Genomic DNA, 19,604 nt, shown 5'->3' with positions numbered 1-19,604 from the left:
CCGCGGGACCGCCCCCACACGGGCCGAGCAGGAGCAGGCCGAGTATCAGTAAAGTATCGCAATATTTTATTTAACAATGAAGCATCCGAGGCATCGGGTCACAAAATACCGGCCCTGCGCAGAGTCTGAATTAAAAAAAAATCATTTCTACCGCATGAAGAGGAGCTTTGGACTGAGATCACGGTCCCTTCAAATGTCGTTACAAAAAATAACAGCCAACCTCCACCACACCTCACCAGTGGAAATAACACACTGCATTATGGCACAGCAGCTGTGTGCTCACCCTCACCTGCTCCTCAGCTCATACTGCCATCAGCAGCGCAACCCTACCCCACTCTACCTGATCCACCACACGCTCAAACACCCTGTTCCCACCTCGCTGCTGCCAGGAGCACGACACTACCTTACATCTATTCATTTGTTTTTCTTGCAAATTCAGTGCAAAGGATTCTCAGCATGTATCCATAAACCTGCTAAAATATCAGTAATTCTCATCTCTATACCTTCTTAATGCATCAATGCAAAAAAAAAAAAACCACAACAGTTTGATAGTTGTTAACTTTCAGATGATTAAGATGAAGACAACAACGTTTTGGTGACGAGTTAATAAAATTTCCTATGACTAAATTCCAGAGCAGCTGTACATAAAGTTATTTAGTGCTAAAAATCTACAATACTTTTTTTTTTTTGTTTTCAAGTATGAGATACTGAAATATTATTGCCAATAAATAGTTGTGCTGTAGTCGAAGCCACGGTTCCTTTGTCGCATCATTCACATCTCAACATATTGGGATTGAGTTTCTCGCTGAGTTTATGTATTAAAATCGCTAACTCTTCTGTCGCTTGGGACTTGTCCTCCAAAAGTTCATAGCGAAGACTGGAGATATCTTGTTTGATTTCCTTTAATTCACCTGTATTAACCATGGAAAGAAATACTTATTAGCAAAGTCTGCTAAACGTTCATTAAATGATAAGTCGCATTAGTGCCTATTTCAGATGATCCCCTGCTCATCCAGAACATCCATGAGAGCTAAGTAAGGGGGGCAGAAGGCTTTCCCTCTTCCTCATCCTCTCTGAGATCCAACCAACTCCAGTGTTGTGCTTCACACATACACAGAACATCAAAGCCCTCCACATAGGTTAATGAATTAATCACGGCAACACTGCTAAACAGCTGGTAAATGTTAGTACCCCCTTGGAGAGAGAAAAGGCAAAAGAGATTTGTTTCTGAAGTGATATGCCGAGATCACACAGGGAAAGTGTGGCAGAGCTGGCAACAAAACTCACAGCTTCTGAGTCTCTCTCCTCTTCCTTACCAACATCCTTTGAATCAGAAAAAGTCAGCCAATTTAAAACTGTTACAACTTGACACAAGGACAACAACAAATGGAAACAATAGTCAAGGTTGGGCTTGTAACAAGATATGTCAGGGTTTCCAGTATAAGATATCTGGCCAAGAGATACTCAAATTCGGCTGACTGGGACGCTGGAAGCATCAATAGTGGTTTCCTCACAGACTTCCTCTGTGACTGTGTGTGCACCATGTCTGCACCCCAACTTTACATCTGTAAATGGGGCCCATAAACTTTCTCAGTTCCACGTTATCGGTCCTACTTGTCCATTTTTGTTGCACGTACTTCCATTGCTATATGACTTCAGTGCACATGAAGTAGAAATAAACTCATTTTAACTGGAGGCTCCATGCACCACTGTAATGCCAGACTCTAATAAATGTGACAAACATTCCCTCTGAAATGTGAAGAAGCCTCTTACCTTCATTTACTTCATCATTTTCTTTGTCCACTTGTGCTTTCAGAACGTACCGTTTTATCAGTCTTTTCATTATTTGCTGTCAGATTAAAACAGAGACACGGTTAGCACGTGTAGTAGAACTTTATTCACTTTTTCTTACAAGAATGGAAAAGATATAAGCAAGTGAAAAAGCAGCCCCAGATCAAGCAGTTGTCTCATATGGGCTTTTTTGGTGGCACACAGGGATTCATCACTACAACAAAGCATCTTTCTCTCAACCAACTACCTCTTAATTTACAGAAGGACGCAGCTGGTTGGAAGGAATAGCACAACAGGGAAATAAAGAATGATATTTTGTTTCTTTTTATACAGCAAGCAGGTGGAGACAAGAAAGGTTGGCTTCCTGTCACCAATTAGCTTTGTGAGAAGTCATCAGATGCACCATCAGGATTTAGAGGCATACACACACCCAGTCTCAAGATTTATTACCCTCATCATAACTGAGACTAAATTGTATTAGTTAAGGACACTGTGTTTTCTCTCCAATGCTTTGATGCCATGACTTCAAAATGCCTTTGGCGCTTACATAGCCACCTGTATAATGACAGTTATTAACGCAACACAGAACTATTACCTAAGCAAAGTCCCTAAAGACACAAAGCTCTACCTAGAAAATGCTGCTCAGTCTGATACAGTATGCTGATAAGGAGCTCACTCTGGGTAACAAAGCAAGAAAGAATGCTGCAGCTTTAAACTTCACTATTGATTCTGTACATTAAAGTGATTAGCAATGAAATAACATTGAGGCTGTCAGGCTGCTAAAGCCATATAATGAATCCCTAGTGTAATGAATTCCTAACTTCTGAGGCTCCACACATATAGTGTATTGCAATTCAGTGTGTTACCTCATGTCACCTGCACTGCAGTAATCTTCATGCATACTGTCAAGCACAGCAAATGCAAGATAAAGTAATTTTACACTAAGCCCATTCTGCTGCAGACCAAACTATCAAATTATTCAAATTTGCTGCAGACAAGTATGTACATAAGTATCTGTCAGAACTGATGCCAGAAGCCTGGTGTCTAAGCACACCTAATTTAGGCTTTAAGTGGCTACAAAAATAGGTCTACTCTTTGTTTAACTCAGTTCACATGTGAGGATTTGTCTGTAATAGCAGTACATATCTACTTTCTAAAACATACTGTTATCAAAATTAATGTGGCTTGCCTTACAGAATTCGTACATTTCGTACACTTCGTACATTTTCACTAGGGGAACAAGAGCTCCTATTTACTCTTATTTCTGAACAGGAAAGAAGTCAGGAAGGTAATATCTGACAGACTCCTCTTAACAGAGAGGAGAATTCTCATCTGCAGGAGTTTCAAATGTCACAGAACAAGAAGGAAGGAAGGAAAAGTGATGCTAACTTCATCAGCCCACTGAGCTTTCAGATTTCTTCCCCAGAAATCAGTTTTCAAAGTGTGCTTCTTGGGTTTTCAGAACTGGGATATCAAGGAAAAAACTAAGTTTTATTTGAGTTGGCTTCTTTAAATGCTTCCAATAATCAGGCTTGAACAAAAGCAGTCTTGTTGGTTTTGTTCCCCTCAGTAGCATCCCAGAGTTTGTTTTCTACAGGAGGTTTTGTTCATCTGGAGAAGGCAGCATGTACCTGAGACAAGATTCCGCTGGTACATTCATACACTTCTATCACTCAGAACACTGACCAGGGAGGTACTTACCTGATAGCGTGTCGGCTGATTGAGAATGCTGTTAAAACTGTGTGATTCAAAAACTCGGGAGTTCGACTGAGTGAAAAGGTTTAACTAGGAAGCAATAAGAAGAAGTTAACACATGTGAGAGTATTCACATTCAGAAATCAGTTCAATGCATTTTTTTCCCCTTTGGATGTCCCCATAGTCACTAAATCAGAATATTATTTCAAAAAATAAAATAAAATCACCAAGGCAGCCCTGATTTTACTTAATTATTTTAAAAGCTAATTACTTTAGCCATAGTTTTCACTGCACAGCTCCAAAACAGTTGTGCTCATACAGCTGAGGAGCTTAGTTATGCCTTGGTGGTGGGGATGAGTGGCCACAACAAGGAGAGGGGATCTGGTTTTAAAAGCACTGCTGCACTTCTGCACTCTTAGGTATACATTTAATTAAAAATACATACATAGCCATTCTTTCTCAGTAAGAAGTGTTTTGCTTAAGTACAGTTTCCAGTAATACAGTTGGAATAATGGTCATTCTGGATCAGCAGATTCCACCACATATTCATTAGGCCCTAAATAATTCGCTATCTTTGTACTAGCGGGCCAGAAACAGAAAGGAAAAGAGCTACCTTGTACAAGATGCTTTCTCAAGACTAAGGCCAAACACTTGTGACTACCAAACTGGAAACCTATTTCCCTCAGATATATCAGTGTGAGTGATGTAAAGGCCTAGCCTCCTTATGCATATCAGTCATTAGTTCACCACTGTTTTCAATTAGTCACTGAATTAATGATGGCTGACCTCTCTGGTGAGCAAAGGGAGCTCACTGTAGTCAGCCTGCATCTATGCAGTCAGTTGGATGCTTTCTGTAACTGACACGTGTATTGTGTCCCTACTTGCACACAGCCTGTCACCTCAGTAGGGCCCCAGGTAAGGGATTTCTGCCTGCTCCAGGCTGCTGCTTTCCTGCAGGCATAAGGATCAGTAGCACCAACAATCCAAAAAACATCCTCAGCTCTAGAAAGAACTTATAGGAAAGATAACTGGACTTGCCATTTCTGGTAATTTACAGTAAAACAAAATAAAATTTGTTTTTGTTTCAGTCTTTGTGATATACACAAATTTATTTAAAATTAAAAACAAAAAGGAGGAGGAGAAAGGGACCATGTGCTTCTTCTTTTATCTGTTAGTGCCCCAGTTGCCATATCAGGAAAACAAAGAAATTTGTTACCTAATCCTCACAAGAGTGAGGTGACACTGCATTCATTAATATCTGTAAGGAACATTTTGATACCCAAACTGAGAATGCTGTGGAAGTGCTGAAGATGATGACCACCAATCCTCCCTCTTTTCTGTTGCCTTTTGTTGAGAACATACCTTTGACAGTAGGATGTAAGGTATCATCCTGACCACATTTTTCCCTTGCCTGCCCAGTGAAAGGAAAAGCTCTTTCCATACCCTCAACTGTTGTTGTGGTTTTCTTTTCATTTTTAATCCTCAACTAGAAGTCTTTCTAGGTCATTGCTTGTGGGAATTATCTCTATCTTTCAACAGTCAGTTATTTTTGTTTTACCTGTGTTCTTCCAGTATTTGGATCTTGTTGTCTTAATAAAATATATTGCTATTATCTGCCTAAACGTACTACATAAAACCGATCTGAATTACAGATCTGTAAATACGAGTACTGGATTTATCTACTACTATCATCAGAAATACAGATTATACCCTAAAATTTAAAGAAAAGTAAACTGCTGCAATGGAAACTATTCTTGAAAACAACCAAGAGATTTCAGTACCTACCCTCGATTTGGAATTGCCCATTCCCATTTCAATGTCCTTCTGTAGCCGCCTCCTCCTACACTTAGAAAAGTTAATGATCCTCATGATGAAATAGAAAAAGGATTTGGGGCTTGGTACAAGACTAAATGGTGGAGGTAATGTTTTTCCATCATCAAAATATGACAACCAAAGTTTAGAACGAGCAAACTTCCACTCCACATCACTGTCATCCTGTGTTAAGACATTAAAACAGGCATACACTTCATTTATAGAACTGTAAAAACTTTCTCCAAAAGAAATAACTACCCTTTCTGTTTTTACATAAGTATTATTTATTTGCTAATAAAGCTGCAAAATAGTTGTACAAAAAAATGTGACTATTCTATCAAGACTATTTCAAACAAATTTCGGCTGTCACTTTATGTCAACATCTCATTGTCAGTATTTAGTTCAAGCATGTGAGCAATCTAAACAAGTGTTATTTTTGCACTGAGTGAGGGCTAACATAAAAATTTGTTATTTAAAGCGGAACTTTTTTTATTAATTAAGTTGGTCACTTGAACATGGTACTCAAAAAAGCGATGAAGTATTCACTGGCTTCCAAGCAGACATGGAGTAAAGCACTAGTTTTCACAGCTTTTTACATAACCATGAAAAGTAACTGATTTATGAAGGCATACACAAAACAGAAACTGTCATGAGGAAATCACGTTACAAACTGATTAACTATATTGAAAGGCTTAATTTGGTTAATTTCAAGGGCAAAAAGTTGCTTTAATATAAGCAGCTTTCTCCTGCTGAATTCCCTGACATCACCCAGAAGTCAGTGAAGTATGATAACCAACTGTACACTATATTCTGTAACCTGCTGTGTGTGTGTGTTGGGGGGTGTGTGGTTTAACTTGGGTTTGCTTTATAAAAGCTGTTATCTTCCCCAGTTTGAGTTTTCCTAAATCTTTATTGGAACTGAACACTAAATACCCTAATTATCTTCAACTTTCAAGATACTTTGTCACCATTATGAAATTCAAATAAAATATCTCTATAATCAGCAGTGCAGCCAAGAACACTGTGTGACACAGGAATATTCATTCCACAAAGCCATTTGCCAGATTTGGAGAAATCTGCGTCAGTGTTTTCAGGGCATATGGCAAAGCGCAGCAAACCTACAATCAAGTCCTAATATTGTACTTAAAGCAGAAATAAAACCCCAGCACACTGCAAATAAAGCTTTTAAACATTGCAAAGAGCAACTCGGTCATAAGTCCTGAAGATAAACACCTATATCATACTCCAAGTACAGATGCAAATAAATGTAATAAAGCGTGCACGGTAGTAGCGCAATGACCAAAGCGTCTAACTCCTGCACAGTTACCTAAGAAGGTAATTTAAACTACATCCAAATGGTTCCAAGACTGAAGTGCACTATATTAGGAAAACATACAGCATGCACCTTAATGAGGCTAGGAATATAGCCATGTCTAAGATCATAAGCACAGTAGCTTTGTTTTCTGTTTCACAGCAGTCCTCATTTGAACATTACTTTAGATTTTAAGATTTCTGGACGGATGGCACCTCATTGGATGCATACAGCTGCCATAAGATGAAATACAGACTCTGTAAGATTTTGCAGAGATCTTTTTGTTAGTTGTAGGACATGGTATTTTTTGTGATCTCCTTTACTGAGAATCAATACCTTGACCGTACTTCTGCATAACTAGATGCAATCATTAAAATAATTCTTAATAATGCCACTCTCTTTCAACATAACACCACATCCAAACGGTTTTTAAACACATCCAGGGATGGTGACTCAACCACCTCCCTGGGGAGCCTATCCCAGTGCTCAACAACCCTTTCTGTAAAGAAGTTTTTCCTGATATCCAACCTAAACTCACCCTGGTGCAACTTGAGGCCATTTCCCCTCTTCTTGTTACCTGTCACCAGTGAGAAGAGACCAACCCCACTCTCGCTGTAAGCACCTCTCAGATATTAGCACTCAGGGACATGATTTAGCAAAGAGTAGTTAGTATGGCTAGGTTGTGGTTGGACTTGATGATCTTTAAGGTCTTTTCCAACCTGAGCAATTCTATGATTCTATGACTGCAAAAAAGAACCATTTGAGAACAGAGTCCTACCTCGATTTCTTGATATGAACTGTTGATCATAGCAATCAGCATGTTGAGCAGAACTACCACCATCGTGACATTGTATATGCCATAGAGAACATATCCAATATTCTCAATGAATTTGTGATCGTACTTCAGCACCACAGATATCACTTCAGATAAGCCAAATATTGACCAAAATAAGGTTTTGAAACTTTCTTCAACTCTGAGAAAGAGAAAAAAAAAAAAAATAGGAAGCCATCAGTACTAACTACACAAGCAAATACATAATCTGTGCTTATAGCAAGTGATAAACAATCTCAAGCAATTTGTTCATGAATCAGGTTTGTAGAGAGTTGATCAAATCACAAATATAAGTAAGTATTTTTCATGTCATGCTCAGTTCCCCCACCATGCTGTAACTACATGTTGTAGATAACATAGGTACAACACAAGTAAAGCATGCAAATGAAAGGTCCGGTAATTAGTAACCTATCATATTTTCAGGATTCAAGATGAAGGATGCTCTCATTATTTTCCAGTCTAATTCTGCAGGGGGCAGACCTTCCCTGCCCTAACAATGGGGCTGATGCAAAGAAAACTATTGTGCTTCTTTCAACAGTTTCTACTTAAGTCTAACATTAGGCATGGTACATTCAAAAATGGGTAGCAGCAAGTTCAGCAGCAAAACTCAGAATCCAAACAGATTTTAATGGGATTTGTTCCAGACTGCTGTTTAAATCAGTGGAAATCGGGCACTCAACAAGAAACAGGCACCTAAATGCTCGAGGCTCTGGGCCCAGGACACAGTGCACCTCTATACTCCCATATCTTGGTCTGGGCAATTCCTGAGCTGCCAAAGCTCTGTGACAGCTGACAGACAGCCCTGCAGACCTTCAGGGAATCTGAGAGTAGATTACTGTGACTCGGCACCAGGAAACCTTCAGAATCTTGTTGGAAAATCACTGTTGTATTTGGCCCACAGGTAATGTGTTTAACCCTTGCTTCCATCAGATAGGTCAGACAGATCCACTGCTGGCATCAAAGGACAGACAAGTGAGTTTGGCTTTCCATCAGTGTATTTTTGCTGTAAGTTGATTTGTCACACCATGGGGACATAGCTCACTGCAACACACAGTCCACCTCCCTGAGAGCTTGACTAACAAATGTAAGCTAAGAGACATAGATATTCATTAAAATTTTGACCCTCCCCTTAAAATGTGCCTTTTATTGTACTCTACAGAAGTTACTGGAAATGACTTCTTACTCTGTGTCACTAAAAAGTGAACTGACAGCTGTGTCCTAGGCAGCAAAACAAAAAGAAGCCAGTACGCAAATACTGAGTTACCTGTTTTAACATTGTTGTATAATTTTATATAAGAATAATATATGATCGGGTAATATTGTTTAGTAGAATAACATCGCTGCTTAAACAATTAACTAATAAGCATTCAAATGTTAAGCATATTAGATATCTGATAGAATGATACTTTTGTTACAGTTTTTCACAACTTACTTATCTAGAGAAAAGACAACAATCTGGAGGAAAGATATAATCAATTTAAGAAAATGTCATGGAATTGGCCACAGGAAAATACATTTACAGAGGTCATGTCTCCTGTAGGAAGATGGATGGAAAGGAGGACTTCTACTACCCCTGGTTTGAAACGCCCTTAATAATTATCCCTTCCTGCATGGGATTCAGGAAGTAAACTGAATAAAGAAATGGAAAAGATGGAAGCTTTAAAGATCATGGCAATCCATCACATCTTCTGAAAACAGGCTTCACTGTCATTGCTCTGTATTCATCCAACCAAAAAAGTTACCACATATACTGTAACTCTGATCCAAAAGAATCCAACACAGCCTACAAATTGTTCAGTACAGAACTAAGAAAGTAATATGTCATCCACATAACCTGCTTTTCCACTCATGAAAAACAGAAGTGTTACTGGGAGACCTGTTATTGACACCTGGGCTTAACCTCTCAGTTTACCATATTGACCTGAAAGAGTTCAGTTGATGTTTACAATTCTAACAATTGCTTTAATTTAATTTAGGAGAAATCAGTAATATTCCCTTGCCATCAGCTGTTCACAAGCCTGCTTGATCATCACAAAATAAAGGTAAAACTATTTTATAGTGAAATTACAGTTTCCATTATACAAGTAGGAAAGAACTGGTACTTTGTATTCCCTTTCTAAGGTTTTATTTTAACACTTAGGAGAGAATATGTAGTTTGACAGATTTTTTAGTGGAAAACTGAGTTTCATAGCTGCTTTTTACTTAAACACAACTTCATACTTACGTAGTAAAGGCTGGGTTTAGCTTAGCTCCAAGGTAGTAGGAATACAGTATGAACATCCCAATCATAAATGCAAGAAATACCATAATAAAAAGGACCATAAACTTGAAGATGTCTTTAACAGTCCTTCCAAGAGAAATCTGCAAGGGTCCAAAACTCTCATTTGCAGGCAGGATATATGCAATCCGAGAAAAGCTAAGAACAACAGCAATTGCATAAAGGCCTTCAGATATTATCTGAGGATCAGATGGAAGCCATTTATCTCTAGCTGGAAGATACAAAATAGAGGAGTAAATATGAAGTGTTACACATTTATCACTATGGTTAAAAATAAATCTTGATAAGATTTGCCATGAACATGTCTGAATTTAGTTAAAGCAAATATTTAGAGAGTCTATGCCTATTTCCTGTAAGTCACAAATGATGGATGTAAATTACATTGCTTTTTGCTAGAGGAAAAATTATACTTGGGGAAAAAACAAGGACAACATCTTCTACAATTTGTAATTCAACCCAAAGTAAAAATATACAAGAGTATATAAGGATAAGCAATTCTAAGTGCTTTTCTTAGTATGACTGCACTATTAGCTTTGTTAGTAAACACTATGCCACAAATTTATTCATATTTTAAGTTACGCTAATGAAAAGTGAACTTACTAACCACACAAGGATTTTGCCACTGCTAAAAATTTAGGATATAACATAGCTTTCACTGAGGTCGTGGAGAATTTTGCCATTGACTTCAGTGGGAGGAAGACCATGACTTTTACCCACAATATCCACAGAAACAACAGTTACATATAGATTCAGGAATTTTTCATTGCAGAAATTACTGCACCATCTTAGCACAGCACTGCTGTCTCAGTGTTTGACATCAAAATACCAAGTATTTCTAAGTATGTATTTCCATATGTCCAATTTCAAATCGATTCTATAGCACTTAAAGTAAACAAAGCCAATTCTACTACTGTACTACATAGACACTCAAAAAACATTCACTCAAATTTACTGCCCAGAGCAAATGCAGTCTTTACTGACATTGCAAACAGCCTCATCACATCTCTGATTACAGTTTCTGTGCTGCAACAACTATTAGTACTTTCCTTCTATTTGAACAGATTACTGGGTCTAGCATCCTTCCTCTAGCACAAAATATTGATAGCTCTTCACAATATGAATGATGTTATTGAACAACTGAAGTAAGCAAAAAATAAATTCTCATCATAATTGTATCTGTTGTGCTTGATGTTGAAAATAAAATATAGTTTGCAAATGTTGAATATCATGACTGTCAAACTGAGCTCAGTAGAAATGGTTACAACAGAAGGCAGTTAAATAATAAGCAGTTATTTGGACTTTTGTCCTTACTTTGGCCTATCACTTGGTTTTAACATGCTGTCAAACATTTGACAAATTAGCATCATAATGATTATAGCTTAAATAGAAGAGAATGAAAAATATAGGCGCAGAATTGACTAAATAATGCTATGAATACAAACATATAAAAATACTCATTTTAAGTCTTCAAATGCTAATGGCATCTTATCAGTTTCTTCATTATTAAGATTTGTGTTGCAGAAAATTCAAACTCACCGTAGGTAAAATATTCTATTTCTGGAGGAAGTGTGACCTCAGAGAGGTCACTCTCTTCGATGTAGTTGTCCACATACTGTTGTGCTTTAGTGGCCTGCAGGAATGCTAGAAGCCTCGCTGTGAAAGCAGCAATGAAAATGGACAACATCCCAAAATCCAAAACATTCCATAACTGCAAGATATATTCCCTGGGTCCTTCCAGCCACAGCTCTTTGCATTCTGACCACATCATACCTGCAACAAGAAATTTAAACAATATAGCAAAGTCAGCCACAACACTTCCATTTAAATTCCATGATTTGCAGTGTCACAGTGTTGTCACACAGCTTGATCAAGGTGCACTGACCTCCCTGCCCCAGCAGAATTTGACATAAAGAGAGTGCTTTAGCCAGGACATACAGGTGATTCAAAAGGCAAAGTGAGGCACCTTTGTGTAGCAGCCACAGTTATACTTCTTTTCTGCAGCCTGTAAAAGCTGAGAATGCTACATTATCATGTGGCTACCTGATGTTTTCCTATATAAAGAACCTGACTGATGAAATGCTAGAAGATGGCACTTTCTGACACACAGCTTCTAACAGGCTGATATCTGATCAGGTTTTGTGATGAATACTGAATAATGAGAACTGACTCATTGGCCCCTTGGTAGAAACAGTGATTTCTCCAAATGCTACCTAAGCAGCAATGCCACATAAGCACTGATGTGTCAGTACAGTAACTAAGCAGTGAAAACTCTTGATCTTCTCATGCATACAGCAGCACAGTAGACTTCTTAATCCTACTTAAGTAAACCACTTCAAAGCAAAATTTCTATTGTGTTCTCTCCAACAAGTCTGTGTTCCTGTTACAAATGTCAGAACTACCAAACAGTGCATCAAAGTCATTGCAAATCAATGGTTTTGCTCTGCACTACAAGAGGGGGCAGGCACAGAGATACTTTCACTGGTTCTGATGTATTGCTCTGCTGTGAAGGCTTACTGTAACAATGCAGCAGTTGAAGCAAAGGTTTGAGACCTGCAATTCTTTCTTTTAGAAGTAACAACTGCAGATAAACAGTGACACAGAGACAAAGGGGCAATATACCTACCAAGTACCCACACCATGATCAGCATTTCTGTCCAGGTGAACTGAGTAGTCTTCACCCTAAAGATCTGCTTAGGGTAATCAGTAACAGTGACATTCGGTAGCGTTGTTATACCTTCGAATCTGTCAGAGGCATTGAACACCAGCAGGCCTAGGAAAATGATGAAGGATGCTGCATGTGCCACAAATTTCATAAATGGGCTTCGAAGAATTCTTCCAAGCTGTAAAGACAGAATGAAAGCAGTCACATTTTCTTTTTGAAGTAACAAACTTATACATTGCGTATTTCAGAAGCATTGCACTCATTGTTCAGGACAGTCTGAAATGCTGCTTTCAAAGGTTCCAAATGCACTGAATTGTGATGGTTTGCCATTGCAGACAAAACTCTCTCAAAGGCAGCCACATGGAACATGCTGTTCTGTTAGTGAACATTTATGTTACTCAACAAACTCTAGATGGCAATATTTATTGGGAAGTGCCCCAAGAAGTTACAACTGTACAATGGCAGTCATAGAAAATAGTTTCTAATGCCCAGAGATTGCCAATGCAGGCCTGGAGAATATATATTCAGAGAAGAAAATCCTAGATAAATAACCTGCAAATGTCTGCTAAAACTAATGACTATTCCATCACAGTGGACTACAAATGAAAATATCAGAAATAATACTTTTTTTCAAATAAATTAAGCTGGTGCATTCACAATTGCACCTGGCAGAAATATGGAACAGCATATGTACAGACAGTTCTTCCTCAGCTCAAGAGAGGAATGATTACCTCTAGAAGACCACTGTCACTGTCTGGAGCTGGTACTGAGGTTCGGCAGAGGCCCTGCTTGGAGTACTCTGGGGGGGACTGCACAACTGAGTTTAACTGTCCCTTCCAGACTACATTGCTTTGGAAGGAAGGAGTTGTACCTTCAGAATATACTCCCTTCTGTGTTTCTGAATGGAAGGCTTGTTCCTCCTCTGCTCAAAGTCTGGTAACTGGGTGCCAGGCAGACTTTTTTGACCTAGCTGCAGCACACTTATTAATGTTAAAGGTCTCCTCCATGAGCAGAACACGTTGCTGCACACATAATGCTTGTCTTTATTAATGTTAGTATCCAGTTCAGATGTGACACATTATCACATACATTAAGAAATATTATTCAGCATCCTAAAATCACATCATGTGAAGTGCTGCGTTATCAGCAGTGTTGTGTACTGTGTAAGACGAAAAAGGCTGAGTTCAGCAGGTGGGGAACTGTAAGTAGCTTTCTTATTTCAAGGAACAGATTTCCTGAAACTGGGGTCAGCTACCATGAACTAAGCGGACCAGCACACACTGAACTGCATTTGCTACCTGTGCAAACAATCCCAGGTTCCTTTCCTGCTCCTGACCTTTTATGAAGCATTTTGAAATTACAACATCAAGTAACTGATCTGAATGTACAGTACGTTTATTTGACATGAGCACTGTGAAAAGTCAGGAATTTCTGGTACTGAGAACTAAAGCTCGAGGACAAATGTCACTTTTCCATATTAGATACTACCTAAAAAAAAATATTTCTATGGCATGGAGCTGTGAGGAATATCTCCACTAAAGATAATCACAAAGTAACTTCAGAAAATAATCAGAACAACAATTATATTCTATCACAAAGGTTTATCTTAAAAGTAAACCAATATTCAACCGAGGAGAAATACCAGGTTCCCTTGAAACATGCAGGAGAGGGGAAAAATATTTTCCTTTTTGAGATAAACTACAAGAAAAGTATATAAATGAGTCAAACATTTCTCTGCTGCAGATTTGCTAAGGAAAGAAAACTAAAAGATCAACATTCTGTAAGAAAAGTAAGTTTACATTTTTAAATAATGTTAATGTAACTTGGAGAAATATTTCTCCTTCCAATTTAATGAAGACATAGTAATGTACTTAATTTTCAGACACTTGACATGCAAAAGAACACAAGGACTTCATTTTTATATCGCTGAGAAAGCTGTATTTTCCTATCATTTTGGAAGGTAAGTCTCTACATTTACAGGCTCTTAAGAATATACTCTAGCGCACGGTTGAAAAACTGTGTTTAATTTGATTTCTATTATATGGTTCACCTGGCAAACAGACTAATAACAAATATTTTACTTAAGATTAAATTCTGCATCAGTGAAGTCAACAGATGTTCTGCTATTTGTTGATATGGGAGCAGCCTCAGATCTTCAGGTGCTACCATAGGAGAACTCTTACAGAACCTTCTGGCCAACTGGGTGGTGATTTAAAAAGAACAAACCAATCCACCATAGTACCATAAGTACGAGAATGTAATGACACAGCATGGATTGAATTTTGGGTTTTCTTCCCTTAAATTTCTGTAGATCATTCACCTCACAGAGAAGGGCTTTTTTTTTTTTTTTCCTTCTATAAGCTTAACAGTATTTTCATGCTTCCTCACGTGGCCCTCTCCTTACAGTGCAAATAAAACAAGTAGCATAATTTGGCTTAAGACTACAGACTACTAAAAATATCATTAATTAGTTAAATTTGGAAGCAGCAGACTTAGAGGCACATCATGACACTTGCAATGCCAGAAAAACAGTACCCAGAACAGTACATGATTTGTAATCTTTAGAAGTCAGTACCCTGCTACATGGTGCAATCCAATAACCGATGGCTAGAAACGGAAGGCCCAGTGCCACAACCAGCACAACCAGACACTTGATGGCTATGGTTTGCTGCCGTAAGCCTGAGAGGTTTTCATACCACATGGTGAGCAGCTGCTGCTGGCAGTTTGGATGAGCAACAAACTGTAAAGAAAACAAGTAAAAATTTAACATTTTGAATGAGTTATATGAACACCTCGTAGATGATCAGCAAATCTCAAACATTTGCAGTTAATGCAGACCCTAAAAACATACCTTCTCCTCTTTCTTTTAAAAGAAATGTTAATAAATAAAGAAAATGCTGAGTTCATTAAAACAAGCACTATAAGGGCAGGGTTGCACAGGCTGAAAATATGTATTGCCCCATTTTTAAAGCACTGTTGTATTTTTATAGAATGAAGCCATCTGCTACATGGATAAAGACTGTACAGCCACTTCTATTAGGATCATGCCATGAAACTAAGAGAGTGCAGAAGAAGCATAAGAGGTTGGAGGGAAGAGTGCTGCAGCTCCCTATGCTTCCTTCTCATTATATTTACATTTCTGGTCAAGTCTACTGTCACACTCATCATTATCACTATTACTGTAATTAACCCATGTTCCACAAGACTGCTGTATTACAAGAGCACATGGGGTGTTGGTTGAGCAGCAGGGTAAGAAGCCTAGTAAATCACAGCCATTTGAAGCTACTGGATAACATGTTTGTCAAAATGAGGCAACAATTACTAGTAAATCAGAGTGAAGAATGGTTTCACAACAAGGTTTTGAAAATAATTCTGATGAATGCATGTTGGTTTAAAAGGGATTATATTTGAGTCACTCGTAGTTTAAAAAAAATAATACTGTAAATGTTGTGTATCAATTTCATTAGGCTTTGTACTCTGCTGAGATCACAATGTACCATATGCACTGCTGTATGCCAGGTCTTGCCTGCAAAACTCCATTTATACTCCTAAAATCATTAATAAGAGCATACAGTAGTACAAGAGGGCAGACTTCTTCAGAAAAAGCAAATTAAATCACTGGCAATGAAAACAGGGAACCTTAAATCTCCCAGGAGGAAGGATCTGAAGCTGTTGCATTAACTCTAAAGAGGGAAGTATCTTCATATTCTAAAACACTTTGCTCTAAAACAGAAGCCCCTATGTATTTTGATATGCTATTTGGTAGTTTAGATCACATACTGGCACAGTTTGTTGATATCATGGAATGGCCTACAGCAATAAATAAAAAAAGGCTCAAAAATCTTTCAGAAATTTGTAACAACGAAAATGACATTTTTATTCTCTCTAATAGACTGTCAGTTTTTGAGCTTATGCACCATAAAAACTGCCAGCCTGGCTCAGGAAAAAGAGGCTCTTTGTGTGTTTGTGTAAACCGTGCATTCTGACATATGCCCCTGTCTCTTCAAGTCAGGCCAAAGGACAAACACCTCAGCAGATAAACTGTGGGCAAAGATAGGTAAGTAATCATTTCAAAATTACAAAGACTTTTTAGAAAAAAACAGGCTTAAACCTGTAGGGAAGATAAGAGGAAAGAAACGCCTACATCATACCTCCTATTGCCAGAAGGCTGTGGAAAAAAACAGCAAAGGAGTTGTCAGGGTGCTTGCCCAAGGCTAGGAATCAGCCCGAGGGCCTCCTTACATCTCACCCAAAGCTGTTCACTCCTTTATTTCTCTGGATCCATCAACGTTCTGCTGCGATGCTAAGAGGACATCGGCCTGTGCTGCAACTTTCCTCAGCCAAAGGAGGAGTTAGCAAGTGAGATGCCAATGGTTATGGCAAGTTCTTCTTTGGCAGTAAGTCTGAGGGCACTTAAGATCTTAGTAATTTATTTAATTGTTGGTAATTGTACAACATGCACCACTTCCAATCCCTCACAGCAACTCATGGCATTTGTCTGATCCAAAAGAACTCTGCAACTTATCCTTCTCTTTGGATTTATTGAAATACTTGATTTTTTACTGTTTTAAAAGCAACTCTAGCCTGTTCTGGTATTTTTCCTGTATCTCCACATGTTCCCAGCTTCATCTCCTCAGAGAATACATCATCTTTCACCTACCAATCACACCCTACACATTCTTCCTTCCATATTTCTCTTTTCTCAACCTACTTCCCATGCAGTCACCAGCTTCTCATTACATATGCTGATTTCAGCTTATTATCATATTTGTCTAATACATTAGGACACACCCCAAACCCAAGCATACACAGAGATGCACAAGATCCACATCTGGTTACTAAGGAATACCAGAATGTAATTTATCTGCTTTACAGTGCATAACTGGCTGCAGCTTTTTAGAAGCATTCGGTTCCATGATTGTGAATCAAGTGATCAGTATAGACTTATTTTTCTGTATGACTAAGAATGATTAGCATGTTCTTTATTCCTAACATCTTAATGACTGAGTTCAGATCTGGCAGGAGCAGATCCAGGCATAACCTGATTCACCAGCACACAACACAGAGAATTTTGAATTCTCATTCACATCTATTAGAAACTTCAGTATTCGAGAATTCAGTCTTGTGATTTTACTCAAACCTTATTGATTTCACTTGGAAATTCCATTTTGATTCTCATTTCAGCAGAGCAGCAGAATTTGGCTCAGTGTCAGCAAGTCCTGTCAAATTTTGCTGGCAGTCTGCAGACAGAGTTAAGATGCACTACTAAAAGCAATATAGCAACAACAATTCAGCAGAGAAAGCAAGAATACTTGTAAACACCTTTTCTGGGCTTGTGATCCCCTTAGACCTTCACTCTTGGGCCTGCAGTTTTAGTCTGAACCTTACCTCAAAAATTAAACCTTGTTTACAAGGATGGGCTGCCCTTCAATGCAGAGCCATGGTACTGAGTGCAAGAGTTTCCTTAGTAATAGAAGCAAAACCTCCAACTCCCAACGGAGAACTTCTGAGAGCATTTGCTCACTTATCATACGCTTTTTCCTGTCTCTCCTCTCCCCACAAAGGACATATGGTTCATTAACCAATTCACAGAACTGCTGCTGTGTTTCACCGTATTATCATTCTTACAACAGTGAACCGACCTTAGCATACCTGATCTGAAAGCACAGCTAGAAATTCCAAAAGCTAAGAAATGTAAGCCAAATCCTTGCCTTCTTCCTCAAGTTTTAGCATTCAAAGTAACTCTCATAAAGTTCCCACGTCTGAATCTGATCTGAAGTCAGAATATCATAGTCATCTCCCACAGCTGCATGGAGCCAATCCCAGCATCAAAAGACCACCACAGCAGAGAAATGTCCTGGCTCAACCTTCGTCACGCCCTCTGCAATGGCCACTTACACAGCACAGACCATGTATGAATATGGTAATAACTCTGCACCATCTGTTTATGTCCTCCCACCAAGATCATTAGTCTCATAGGTTCTGAACTGTACTTGTTAGGAACTGAAGCCAAACTCTTGAGTTCATCTACAAATAACTAATCTCTCACAGAAGAAGAGAACAAGTTTGCTACATGGAATTGTCTTTTTTGCGCTGTTATTCTTAACAGATCTGGGTGGTCCTTTGCTCAGAAATAAATGTCATTGGCGACAACTCTTAGAAGAAAACCACAGTTCTCAGTAAGAAAGCAGAGCAAAGGTTTGCTGAGGTTTAGAATTTTGAAATGCAAAAGCATAAAGAATCCATATGTTATTTAGGTATGATTACATGTTTATATGCTTTGATTTTTTCCCCATTCCGTTCTCCTAGTTCACTACAAATATTTACTTTGGATTTTGGCAGTTGATACATATCTATCTGCTATAGAACAATTCTATATTGGAAATAGAAATTTGTTGTTTAAATCTGTGTTTACCATTTCTGCTACAGCATTCTGGGCATATGATAAACATGAATATTTCCCAGATGTTCTAGCAGGTTGCTTGCAATTCATTGTATATGGCAGATTGGCTCAACAGGTGGCCACATTACAGAGGGTTATTTATTCTGAAAGACACCAGACTTCTTGGAGGAGATGATGAACCTGTAATGGCTGTTAAGAATGGAAACAACGTGTCCATGTAAATAATACATAGGTGTTGCGGTACTTCTTGAGTATTATCACAGCAGGACACAAAGTTAGCTACTTTCTGTGCTAGTGCTGTGGGATCTGGAAGAGAACAGCATGGATGTATACTGAAAATTGCTGCAGCAAATGGATATACATTATGTTGAATGTACTCAGCTTTATTGTTCACATGTAGCATTCATTCACAAAAGTAACTGTTCATTAAAAATACCTACAGGCACCAATTGAAAATACGTTGCACTTTACAAACTACTGACAGATACAGGTGCATAAATGCAAAAGTGAAAGTAACTGATTAAACCACCTACGAAAATATTCCCAACATTTTCAGCACTGATTGTTAACAATCTTCTGGGAGGAATACAGAAAGTAAATGATTTAAGATTACTCACTACAATACCACTTTTTATTACATCCACACAGTTGCAGATAAACTGTTTATCTTACCACCATATTTTAGAATAAACTAAAGAACCATAAATTTAAAGGCAACTTAAATGCTCGCTTTTCCTTTCAAAGCAGGAAAAGGAACACTTCCAAAGGAAGATGTGTGTGTGCTCACACGTAGAAAGCTGCCAGACTTTCAAAAATTTA

The 19,604-nt window shown here is 38.3% G+C and overlaps 1 protein-coding gene across 1 annotated transcript in view; it reads right to left on the bottom strand.

Annotated features, from left to right (window-relative positions):
• Positions 1 to 43: 43 nt before the first annotated feature.
• TRPC3 (transient receptor potential cation channel subfamily C member 3) overlaps positions 44 to 19,604 on the bottom strand; it is a 35,313-nt gene continuing 15,752 nt past the window's right edge. The window contains exons 4-12 of the mRNA XM_015861910.2: positions 14,958 to 15,122; positions 12,344 to 12,560; positions 11,257 to 11,490; positions 9,667 to 9,931; positions 7,389 to 7,584; positions 5,272 to 5,481; positions 3,493 to 3,576; positions 1,774 to 1,849; positions 44 to 911 (exon numbers count right to left, since the gene is read on the bottom strand). Coding sequence (XP_015717396.1) covers positions 769 to 911; positions 1,774 to 1,849; positions 3,493 to 3,576; positions 5,272 to 5,481; positions 7,389 to 7,584; positions 9,667 to 9,931; positions 11,257 to 11,490; positions 12,344 to 12,560; positions 14,958 to 15,122 — 1,590 coding nt within the window. The 3' untranslated portion in view covers positions 44 to 768. The remainder of the gene's footprint in view (positions 912 to 1,773; positions 1,850 to 3,492; positions 3,577 to 5,271; positions 5,482 to 7,388; positions 7,585 to 9,666; positions 9,932 to 11,256; positions 11,491 to 12,343; positions 12,561 to 14,957; positions 15,123 to 19,604) is intronic.

Source organism: Coturnix japonica, chromosome 4 (assembly GCF_001577835.2).
Source record: "Coturnix japonica isolate 7356 chromosome 4, Coturnix japonica 2.1, whole genome shotgun sequence".
In the NCBI taxonomy this organism is placed as follows: domain Eukaryota; kingdom Metazoa; phylum Chordata; class Aves; order Galliformes; family Phasianidae; genus Coturnix; species Coturnix japonica.
This window is presented reverse-complemented; position numbering and strand designations above follow the sequence as displayed.